The sequence below is a fragment of the Paroedura picta genome, chromosome 12 (assembly GCF_049243985.1).
Source record: "Paroedura picta isolate Pp20150507F chromosome 12, Ppicta_v3.0, whole genome shotgun sequence".
NCBI lineage: Eukaryota > Metazoa > Chordata > Lepidosauria > Squamata > Gekkonidae > Paroedura > Paroedura picta.
Window position 1 is genome coordinate 43323500 of NC_135380.1, and position 12258 is coordinate 43335757.

General features: G+C 53.1%; 1 protein-coding gene across 1 annotated transcript in view; it reads left to right on the forward strand.

Moving 5' to 3' along the window:
* Positions 1-4717: 4717 nt before the first annotated feature.
* AGPAT2 (1-acylglycerol-3-phosphate O-acyltransferase 2) overlaps positions 4718-12258 on the forward strand; it is a 28673-nt gene continuing 21132 nt past the window's right edge. Inside the window, exon 1 of the mRNA XM_077305442.1 lies at positions 4718-5486. Within this exon, the coding sequence (XP_077161557.1) occupies positions 5299-5486 (188 nt within the window). The 5' untranslated portion in view covers positions 4718-5298. The remainder of the gene's footprint in view (positions 5487-12258) is intronic.

Consider the following 12258-nt stretch of genomic DNA (forward strand, 5'->3'; position numbering starts at 1 on the left):
GCATAGGGGACCATGGTAGAGGTGTCTTGAAGCCTAGGAGCCTTTCAATACTATGTGCAGACTGGTATCTATGAGCAATAAAGCGAATTGCTGGGCTCGATATTAAGGCTGCTTTATCCAAAGGAAGAAAAACCCTTTCCAAATTAGAATTTAAAAGTGACCCTATGAAAGGAACTACCCTGGAAGGCATCAAAAGGGATTTCTTCCAATTTACATGTAACCTGGCAGACCTAAAAGCATGGGATAATTACTGTTCCAGGTTAGATTCAGATGAGGCTGTAAAAAGCCAATCATCAAGCTAAGGAAATATAGAAGAGGAAGATGAATAGTAGCTGGTTTTTATATGCCGCTTTTCTCTACCCGAAGGAGTCTCAAAGCGGCTTACAGTCACCTTCCCTTCCTCTCCCCACAACAGACACCCTGTGAGGTAGGTGAGGCTGAGAGAGCCCTGATATTTGTGCTCGGTCAAAACAGCTTTATCAGTGCCATGGCAACTCCAAGGTCACCCAGCTGGCTGCATGTGGGGGAGTGGGGGAATCAAACCTGGCTCACCAGATTATAAATCAGCACTCCTAACTACTACACCAAGAGGAGGGGGCAGTGTTCACAGCACCTGGCCTATTCCCCGAACCTTGCCCACTTCAGGTTGTAAGCATACTTACTGGGCGGTCTGCGAGACTGGATGAGGACCTCTCAAACCCCTTGAGATAAAACAGTAGCTGTTATCAAGCATGCAACAAGGTGGAGCTTCTGAATCCTATGGTGGAATGCAAACAAATCATGTGCTAATGGTGATGGGATCTCTATTCCCTGAGACAAATTCAGAAGGAGGGAAAACCAGTGTTGATGGTAAATGCATCCCCATTTTCATGATCTGTCTTGTGATGAAGCCCCACACTGGGAACTTCGCTGACTTCCCTGGATCAACAAATGGTCCTTCAGATGATTGCAGATCATCCCCTTCAAAATCTACTCCATTATCTTCCCTGCAATTGAGGTCAGACTCACTGGCCTGTAATTATCTCAGGTCATCTCTTCACCCTTTTTTGAAGATTGGAAGAAGAAGAATTGGTTCTTATATGCCGCTTTTCCCTACCCGAAGGAGGCTCAAAGCAGCTTACAGTCGCCTTCCCATTCCTCTCCCTAACATTTGCTGTCCTCCTGACACATCTCTAGTCCACCAAGAGGTCCCTAAGATGGTGGACAAGGGTTCTGCAAGCTCTCCAGAAAGTTCTTTGAGCACTCTTGGGTGCACACCATCCAGGCCAGGGGATTTGCACTCATCCCGTGCAGCTAAATGCCTCTCGACAACCTCTCTGTCCATGTCAACCTGCCACCCAGACACTGTACCTTGCCTACTACCATCCCTAGATGTGTCCGTATTCTTCGGGGGGGAAACAGAGGCAAAACAGGCACTGAGACTTTCTGCTTTGGTCTCTGTCAGAGTTTCTCCTTGTCAACCATTGCCTCGTTTTACTTATGTTTGCTCTTCACGTATCTGAAAAAGCTTTTTGTTTTATAGTGGGCTCCCCTGGCCAGCCTCAGCCTCTGATGGTTGACCTACAGTGCCTAGTAACCTACAGATAGAAGTCTGTCCTTCCCTCCATTACTTGAACATTTACTTCCCCCCCCCTTATCTCCTCCTGAAGTTCTCTGTTGATCCAAATAGGCTTCATGGATCCCTTATCATGTTTCCATCTTGCTGGAATAGTCATGGCTTGAGTGTGCAATAGCTCTTGTTTAAGAAGAGCCCTATCTCCTTTCTCTTCCAGCATTCTGATCCATGGGATAACTCTCATCATGTCTCTGAGTTTACTAAAATCTGCCCTACAAAAGACTAACAGATGCGTCTGACTACGAACCTCCTTGGCCCTCTATCATATAAGAAATTTTAAGAGGGCATGGTCACTCCCCCGCCTCCATCACCAGGATCCCAATCTCCTTCATCCCATCCACCAGCTCTTGCCTGTTGGTCATAGAATCATAGAGTTGGAAGGGGCCATACAGTGAAAATCTTTTTCCTGATATCTAGCCTATATCGTTGTACTTGTAGTTTAAACACATTACTGCGCGTCCTCTCCTCTGCAGCCAACAGAAACAGCATCCTGCCCTCCTCCAAGTGACAACCTTTCAATTAATTAAAGACGGCTATCATGTCCCCTCTCAACCTCCTTTTCTCCAGGCTGAACATTCCCAAGTCCCTCAACCTATCCTCATAGGGCTTGGTCCCTTGGCCCCAGATCATCCTCGTGTGGTCTGACCAAGGCTGTATACAATGGGACTATGACATCTTGTGATTTTGATGTGATGCCCCTGTTGATACAGCCCAAAATGGCATTTGCCTTTTTTACCGCTGCATCACACTGCCTGCTCATGTTTAGTTTACAATCCACAAGTACCCCAAGGTCTCGTTCACACACAGTGTTACCTAGAAGCGTATCCCCCATCCAGTAGGTATGCTTTTCATTTTTATGACCCAGATACAGAACTTTACACTTATCTTTATTAAATTGCATCATGTTCTCATTTGCCCATTTTTCCATTGTGTTCAGATCTCGTTGAACTCTGTCTCTATCTTCCAGAGTATTTGTCAGTCCTCCCAATTTGGTGTCATCTGCAAACTTGATGAGTAGTCCCTCCACCCCCTCATCTAGATCATTAATAAATATGTTAAAAAGTACTGGGCCGAGCCCTGAGGTACCCCGCTACTTACCTCCCTCCAGTCTGATGAAACACCATTGACAACAACTCTTTGAGTGCGGTTCTCTAACCAATTCCCTATCCACCTAACTATCTGAAAATCCAACTGCCAACTATCTGAAAATCCAAATCCAATCCAATGCCACCACCAACTGGCTAGTAATCCCTGTCCTCAAAGAAGTATGTTGGACCTCAACAAGGGCCAGAGCCTTCTCTGTATTGGCTCCCACCTGGTGGAACAAGCTTCCTGAAGAGATCAGGGCCCTGGACAAGCTCCCAGAATTTCCAAGGTCATGCATAAGGGAGCTCCTCTGCCAGACATTTGACTGAGGTTAATCCGATCTAAAAACATCTGGCATTTCCCCTCAAGCCTTACCCTCCATAACCAGAATGATTCTGATTTCCTTTTGGGTTCTGTTAAAGCAGGGGTAGTCAAACTGCGGCCCTCCAGATATCCATGGACTACAATTTCCATGAGCCCCTGCCAGCTGGCAAGGGCTCATGGGAATTGTAGTCCATGGACATCTGGAAGGCCACAGTTTGACCACCCCTGTGTTAAAGTTTTACCTATAAATAAATAGGTAAGATCCCAGAGATTACCTTTAAAGTGGCTAAATCTGGTTGCCAGGTAATAATGCTTTGGAAACAATGGTTAAAATACTGCTATACTCCCCCATACCTTGGTAATATATTTTACTGACTGTTGTAAAACTTGATTCTACATTTTATATTCTGTATGGAATGCTTTTTCTGACTGCTCTTGGACAGCAAAAGAGAAAAAATGAATGAAGAAGAGACTAACTCTGGACAAATCCTCAATAAAGACTGACTTTTTCTGTGGCCTGCTTGTCGTGGTCTCAGCTTTGTCTGCCCTGAGGGTTACCAGCCGAGCTGCTTCCCTATCAGACTCCCTTTTTCTGCTTGCCTCCCAACCATGGCAGCGGCAGTGGGGGCAGAAGGGACTCAGGGGATTCTTCTGCCTTTACTAGCTATGGCCAGAACTCCCAGTGGGTCGAGGACCAGCAACGGGAATTGGCACTAGAGTGCGCTGGAGGGGTGAGGCTGCTGGCTTCGAAAGGGGCAGCCTCCAGGGAACGGCCAGATCGTGCGGGTGACTCGCCCGGCTTTACAGCCACAGCACGGCTCCCAGACCAGAGACCGTCGAGCACCTCCAGACTGTGGCTCGATTGGCCTGTGAGAGACAGGATGGGAGTGCCTTGCCCTGGGTTTGAAGGCAGATCTCCCAGCAACCACTCCACCCCTTGTGGAAGGGCTGGAGAGAGTAAGGCATCTTGCATAACTTTCCGTGCGGTGGCTGGGGGTGGGGTGGCTGGCTGCATGGCTTCTGACTGGGCTTGCAGCTCTTTTAGAGCACTAAAGCAGCTTAGTGACCCAATCCTCTTTGAGAGAGACGGTAAAAATACACCCACTCACTGGCTGGGTCTGAGGAGAAAAGGTCCCCTGAAGTTAAAGATGAAACTCTGTACATGAGAGGCTGAAGGAGAGGATTTACCCAATATAGATGCATGCTGCCAGTTATTCCAGGCATGACCCACCAGTAGCATTGGGTGCGTAAGCAGAGTCCCTTGCAGGGTGCACTTATCTAGGGCTCAAAATGCACCTCCAATTCCTGCATGCGGGTGTGCTCCGCTGGCCCTCGCCCCCATGGCCTCCAGTTGCCTTCTGGGCACTCCCCTCTGCCTGCCTCAGCCTTAATTGCTCCTTCCCGACTTGCTCTTCCACCTCGAGAGTCCGGTGGAGACAGCAGTCGTTCCCAGGGAGGCCAACGAGGGCTGGGGGAGATGGGGGGGGGGTCTCCATTCCTTCCTGATGGGGAGCCAAGTTCGGCTGCAGCGGCAAAGGAGGCCAGGCGCCCCAGGGGACCCGTAACGCTGATTCGCAGCAGGTGGGGCTTCATCACTGTGTCCGCAGGAAAGTGCCCTGCGCCAATCACGCAAGGATTCCCACCAGGGCGCCACCTGGCCCTCGAATGGGCTTCCGGCTGCGCAACTGGCTCTCCCGGTCAATGACCCCGAAGGCTGCAGTCCTCGCGGAGGGACGGGCCGGATTCAAAGCTAGCGGGCGCTAAGTGAATGCTGAGAAGGGGCGGGACCGGCGCCATCCCGGAGAGCGGGCCGAGGGCGCTGTCAAGTCCCGCCTCTGCTGGCTTTTGTTAACCGCCTGGTTCCCCCGTCGGGGCTCCGCTCTTCTTGCCGGAGGGGCCTTTCCAGGGGAGCCGTCGGCCTTGCGTCGGTCCAGCCCCCGCCCGGGGCTTTCCTTCTCCAGGGGCAAGAAGGGCTTCGCGGCGCCTCCTTGTGCCGCCGGGGCCGGGGGCGGAGAGGCTCGACGTGCGCGGCTGCAGAACCGGTCGGCTCTCCGTGACGAGCTGCTCGGCGCCGCGCCCGGCAGGTCGAGGAGGGCGGCCCGGCCGCGAAGAGCCCGCCCAAGCCGGCAGCCACGTGTGGGCGCCCGCCCGCCCAGGAGGAGGGAGCCGGAGCAGGAAACTTGGCCGGGCCGGGGCGTGCCCAGTCGGCGACGGGACGGACGGACGGGCGTGCTTGCGGTCTGCCTCTTGCCTGCCTGCCTGCCGAGGGGCCCATGGAGTCGGGCTGGCTGCTGTGGGGGCTGCCCCTGGCGCTGCTGGGGGCGCTGCTGCTGGAGCTCAGCCCCCGGCTCAAGTTTCGCACCAAGGTCGTCTCCTACTGCGCGCTCTGCCTGCTGGCCTCCACCCTCACGGTGCCCGTCTGCCTCCTCCGCCACGGCGGCCGCACCGTCCACAACATGAGGTCAGTCGCGCGGGAGACGCCGGGCACCTTCGCGGGCGGCCGGGGGGGGGGGGTCTCGGGATCGGCCCGGGCGCGCAAGGGGCTGTCGGGCCCGCCTTCTCCGGACCAGCCGCAAGGCCGACGGCGTCTCCCCGGGGCGCGCCGTCCGCTACCGCCGGGACGGAGCCCTCCAGGAGCGAGTGGGCGGCGGAAGGAGTCCCGGCGTGCGGGCTCCCAGAAAATCGGGGGGCACGGTTGGCAGGCACCCGAGGGGACGGGGCGGAGGGCCTTCCGTTCAGCGGCAGCCCCCGAACCAAATGCCCCCGCGGAAGCAGCCTCTGGATCTGGCTACCTGAGCTCCTTGTGGGGCTTCTACGTCGAAACTTCCCGGAGGCAGATCTTTGAATAGCTGCAGCAAAAGCAACGTGGAAGTCCACATGTTTGCTGGGTGTCTTTTGAAGACCAGACGGAAATGTTGCACAGATCTGCCCCGTGTTTCACCAGTTCTGAAAACTGAACATGAGCTGCTTTTGTGTGCCGCATGCAACAGTTGGCTTGCATATTTGTGATTGTGGGATGCATGCACAGACAGGGGCCATGTGGATTAGCTTCCAAATAACTAGTTTTCACAAACTGGACCTTTCCATAGTCTCCCCCCCACCCCTCCCCTATAGCTGTCATTTTGCCCTGTGGCAGAATAGAAGGACATCACCAGCCAAGGACCAGAAGACCACCTGCTTGGATTCTTCTTGAAGGGGCTAGCCAGTGCACTTGATTCCTGACCTTATGCTCCATCCTTTAATGCCCAGCCAAAGCTGCTTGGGCACAGAGGGAGGGTGGCACCTATGGCCAAGCTCTGTTGTTTGCCCCAGGGTGTGTTGCAAGCCCAAACCTCTTAAGCCTGGAAGGTGAGAATCATAGAACAGCAGAGTTGGAAGGAACCTGCTGGGTCATCGAGTCCAACCGCCACACACAATGCAGGACACTCACAACCCTCTCGCTCATCCACTGTCACCTGCCACGCCCTTGAGCCTTCACAGAATCAGCCTCTCCACTAAGAAGAGCGACCCTTTCTGCTGGGCCACCCAGGAAGCTTCGTGGCTGATTGGGGATTGATGTGGCCTCTACCACTGTCTCACACTGCCTCCTGCCTTTTGCAGTGGTTCCAGCCATGGGGGGGGGGGGTCTGGCATGGGCCATGGGAAACCATAAAGGGTGACTGCTGAAGCTGTTTCCCACCCTTTCCCAGTAAATCAGTGGCTTCTTTTTGGCCCACACAATGTGGCACATGGGGTGAACATCCTGGCACCTTCTTAGTGCCCTCTCTGATGCTTCTCAAGGTGTGCTTGTATTTTTTTCATTTTATACCAACCCCCCCCCCCCAAGGCACCTCAAGCTGTGTTCATTATTCTCTCATCCTCAGTTTTATGCTTGCAGCAATCTTGAGAGGTCAGTTTAGGCTCACAGGCTAGGACAAACCCTGACACCCAGCTAGCTCCCAGGGCAAAGTGAGGATTCAGTCCTGGGACTCTGTCCGCTGGCACATGGCTGGCTCGTGCACCATATAGAACAGGGGTAGTCAAACTGCGGCCCTCCAGATGTCCATGGACTACAATTCCCAGGAGCCCCTGCCAGCATTTGCTGGCAGGGGCTCCTGGGAATTGTAGACCATGGACATCTGGAGGGCCGCAGTTTGACTACCCCTGATATAGAATTACATGCATTCCTCTTTGTGGAGGGAAGCCAGGGGTGGGGAGAGGGGTATTTGGCTTGCCTCCTGCTTCTGTCTCAATAAGAGCAGCTTGGAGTCCCCTGAGCTCTCCCTCCTTGTTGGGCTGCCAGGGGCTGCTGAGTGGTGCAGGAGCCTTCCCCTGTTTTCCCCCTTGCCGTCCGGTACTCATGTTGCCTTCTCCTTGTTCTCCACTGGCTGCTGTTCAGCCCCTGGGGCAGCCTGGAACTGGGACTGAACCAGTCAAAGCAAAACAGAACCTAGAGGGGTGGGCGGGGGGTGGCTGTTGGCCTGGCCTTGGAAGGCGTCTAGCTGAAACGGGCTGGTGTCTTCCCAAACTACTTGTGTGACCCAGGCTAGCCTGACACTGGAAGCTAAGCAGGGCTGGTGTTTGGTTATTGCTTGGCCCTGCCAGGAAGGCCAGGGAAAGGCAAACCATCTCTGAACGTCTCTCCCCTTGAAAACCCTATAAGGGGTCAACGTAAGTCAGCTTCGGTTTACACACAAGAACACACAAGACTGACCAAAGGAAGTGGAGCCTGGGAGCCTCTCATGGCAATTGGAAAGTTATGGAATACAGGATCCCCAAAGTGTGAGGATTTCAATGCAAGAGAAGCCACAGTGTCAGGTGATCATTCCAGTTCTTGCTGCAGACATTGACTGCCAAAGTTCAGCCATCTGGACTTGCTCTGCCCACAGTTAACGTGGATGACCAGGACGACACACCCTTTAAGACAGGGGTAGTCAACCTGTGGTCCTCCAGATGTCCACGGACTACAATTCCCATGAGGCCCTGCCAGCAGAAGCTGGCAGGGGATCATGGGAATTGTAGTCCATGGATATCTGGAGGACCACAGGTTGACTACCCCTGCTTTAAGGTTTTTTCCAGCACTATTTCAATTAGATCAGGCCGTCTTAGACTTCAGGTGCAGTGACAGAGGACAGAAATGTCCAGAGGAGGGTTTTTGTGAAGGGGATGGGCCTGTAGTGGGATGGGGTGAGAAGGAGAATGGGTTAGTACAGGGGTAGTCAAACTGCGGCCTTCCAGATGTCCATGGACTACAATTCCCATGAGCCCCTGCCAGCTAACCCTGGGTTAGCACAACCAGGTCTCATCAGACCTCAGAAGGTAAACTGGGTTGGCACATGGATCAGAGGCCTCTGTGACTTGAGATATCTTTCAGGAGGACACTTTTGATTGAGGCGGACCAGTTCTGATCTCTGGCACCAGTTCTTGCACAAGTTCTTTTGCTTCTGCAGTTGGGATTTCCACTTTCTGTGTTGCTTCCGTCCCTGACCTGAACAGCCCAGGCATTCCCGACCTAATCAGATCTTGGAAGTCATGCCAGGCTGGCATTGGTTGATATTTGGATGGGAGACCTCCAAGGAACACTCGGGTCATGAGGCAGAGGGAGGCAATGGCAGACCACGTCCAAATGTCTCTTGCCTGGCTGCCATGCAGTCTACCAACACAGGACCTGCTGGCTATGCTACACTCCTCTCCCTTTGTGTGGTTTGGTGTTCTGGTTAGGAATGCGGACTTCTAATCTGGCATGCCGGGTTCAATTCCCCACTCCCCCACATGCAGCCAGCTGGGTGACCTTGGGCTCGCCACGGCACTGATAAAACTGTTCTGACCGAGCAGGAATATCAGGGCTCTCTCAGCCTCACCCACCCCACAGGGTGCCTGTTGTGGGGAGAGGAAAGGGAAGGCGACTATAAGCCACTTTGAGTCTCCTTTGGGTAGAGAAAAGTGGCATATAAGAACAAACTCCTCCTCCTCCTTCTTCTTCTGATAACTAAATAAATAATGGTAACGCATTGACTTAATATCATAGAATCCTAGAATCCTAGAGTTGGGAGGTACCTCCAAGGTCATCTAGTCCAACTCCCTGCAGAATATAGGATACTCAAAACTACCTGCCCACTCACAGTGACCCCAATTCCATGCCCAGATGATGACTCCTCCCTCCAACCCCCCTCCCCCCCAAATCCTGGCCAGTGTGGCCTGGGAGAAATTCGCCTCCCAACCCCAAAGTGATGATGGGCATTGCCCTGGATGTGGAAGAAAGGGCCACAAGAGCCAAACACCAACACAATCCCTTCGTAAACACACTGTTTGTGTCTGTGTGGTCTCCTGTGTTTGTGAGAGCCAGCTTGGTGTAATGGTATAGCGGTTAGGAGTGTGGACTTCTAATCTGACAAGCTAGGTTTGAATCTGTGCTCCCCCACATGCAGCCAGCTGGGTGACCTTGGGCTCACCACAGCACTGATAAAGCTGTTCCGACCAAGCAGGGCTCTCTCAGCCTCACCCACCTCACAGGGTGTCTGTTGTGGGGAGAGGAAAGGGAAGGTGAATGTAAGCCGCTTTGAGCCTCCTTTGGGTAGAGAAAAGCAGCATATAAGAACCAACTCTTCTTCTTCTTGATTCCAGCCCCTTTGCATTGATGATCAATTGTTCCATGCTGTGTGGCAGCCTCCTTTCTAGGTTTTGTTGCCTGCCTGGGGTCTGAGTGCATCAATGAAAAGGGCCGGCTATATATTTTTATGCAAATATGTGGCTGTTCCTGTTGTGACCCTACAAGATGGGTGCTATTCAAATATTCAAATAACACACTTACTCTTTCTTTCCTAAGAACTCTGTGCCATACTGTTTTCGTCTGCTCCCTGCCTCTCCGATGGCAAACAGGGAGACACGGGTGCTGATGGAGCTGAAGCTCACGGTGGAAAGGTGACAGTGGTCTCTCATGGTGGCAGGAGCGGCAGGGATACAGGCATCTCAACTCGCACACATATGCCCAACTGTGTGTGTTACCTGAATTTAGAATGATGCCTTGACTGTTGCTAAAGCATGAAAAAGTAAGTTTAGGCTTGAAGAGGAAGTGTTGGTGTATTTCAGTTTCCTCCCCAAACTTCAGTTTTTGCAGGGGGAAAGTAGAGAATGGGAGAAAATGTTTTCTCTCTTTGGCTTCATCTTTCATCTCTGCCCCAGTGTCGGACTTCCTGAAGAGCCAAGTAGGGGTGAGAGATGAGGCGTGTGGCTGGATTAGGGCCATCTTCTTTGCTCTGGAGTGGGCGTGGGGGGAGGTTCACTCCTCTGTGTTGGAGCCATGACTAAGTGAGGTGGTGCAACAACTTGGCCAAAGAGCGGGACTGCAGGTCCCCTCCCCCCAGCTTGACTCAGGCACTTTGTGTGCGTGGAGGAGGGAGAAGGAGGTGAGAGGACCCTGGTGGCAAGAGACCCATGTTGCTCCCCCCCCCAAGGATTGTGGGTGCTGCTTTCTAAAACATTGTTTTGTGGAGATAGCCTTGCCAAGTTTTCTTTGCACTTGAGTGTTTCTTGGGCGGGAAGTGCCCTTATGGAGGCAGCCAAGGGGACTGTGTGGGGTTCCTAATGTGGGCAGGGGTGGGGTGTCCAAATGCTGTAGGAGCAAATGGCTGAGCTGGATGAGTCTGGGTGGGCTCCAGTGTTTCCGCAGCCTGGAAGGGAAAGTCAGGCATGCCCTTCAGAAGTCCTGACTGCGAAGTCCTGGTTTGTGCTCCTGGCCTTGGTGCTTTGACCTTTGCCACCAGTGAGGGGTTCACGGCCAGCAGCCTTGCAGTGGAGGTGAGTGGAGAGTGAGGGATTGTTGTTCATCAGGGCTCACTTTTCCAACTCATGCAGGATTGGAAAGACTTTCTTCCAGCCTGCAACTTGCTTTTGAAAGGACCTGCCCTGACTTGCGCTTCCAGGAATGGGGGCACAGAAGAGAATAACGTTCCTCCTTGTTTTGCTTGTTCTGTGCCACAGCGGCTGGGGGCCCGGGGGGAGGGTGCTGGCAGGGAGGCCTTTCCTTCCATTTGCAGGAGGCAGAGCGGGTGGGGAGACGTGGTTGGCCAATGGAGTGAAGTGTCTGGAAATGCATGTGAAAGTTCTCTGTCTGGGACAACCAAGTTGTGACATCTGAGCTGCTCGTCCTTGACTTGTTCCTCCTTTTCCATTTTGCCTTTGCAACTTCCCTGTGAGGGAGACTGAACTTGAGAGAGTGTCATGGCCCCGTGGCCTCTCTGAGCACTGCAAGATCACCTGGAGGCCCCACAAGGCGTTGGAGAGCCCGTCTGGGGCAAAGGCTAAGAATGCTGGGCTAGTGCCTGGGAGACCCAGGTTCCAATCCCCACTCATGCCCTGGAAGTTGGCGTGGTGACCTTGGGCCAGGTACGCTCTCTCAGCCTCACCTACCCCACAAGGTTGTTGTGAAGATACAGTACAGCAGGGGTAGTCGACCTGTGGTCCTCCAGATGTTCATGGACTACAATTCCCATGAGCCCCTGCCAGCAAATGATGTACATTTGGGCAGTACAGGAAAGGAAGTATGCCACTTCATATACCTGTTCATTAAATGACTTAAATAATTGTTTTAATCACCCTTTTAAAACGCTCAAGGCAGCAGTCGATTTAAGTGAAGGAAACAATGGGAAGTATAAAACCATGAGCCAGACAGACAGTGGGAGCCATTCTTCTTCTGGTCATTGGAGGAAGTGAGGCAGAGGGGAGGGTGTCTGCCTACCAGTGAGGCCCCGTGCCATGGCACTGTGTGCTTTGAATCCAGAGAGGGAGTTTGTCTGGCCTGAGAGGACGGAGGGCATGTCCTACCAGTGGGAATTGGCACATAGAAAGCTGCTTGGTGCGGCTGAAGGCTCAGGGCTTGCTCGTCATGCCCCCTGGCTTCCTTCCAACGGCTCCTCCCTCTTGGGCTGCGCTTGCATTTCTTACAACACCTGAGCATTGTGAAATGGACCCTGCCCTCTCTCTGGTGAGACCTGGGCGTGGGCTGGGTGGGCAGCCAGCCAGCTCTGCTCTCTCTGTGGCTTCGTATGGGGTAATGTGTAACCAGCTCTTCCCGGGTCCTGGCCACCATCTGCCTGGGAATGATGGCTTCTGCCTGTTTTAGTTAATTCAGAGTGAGGGCCCGTTCCTAGAGGGGCAGGCTTCTTCAGCCCTTTGTTTACGTTGCCTCTCCAGAGAAGGTTCCCCTGAACTCCATTGTTGTTCCATCCTGAAGGAGTCGAGCAGCCCGAAAGTGC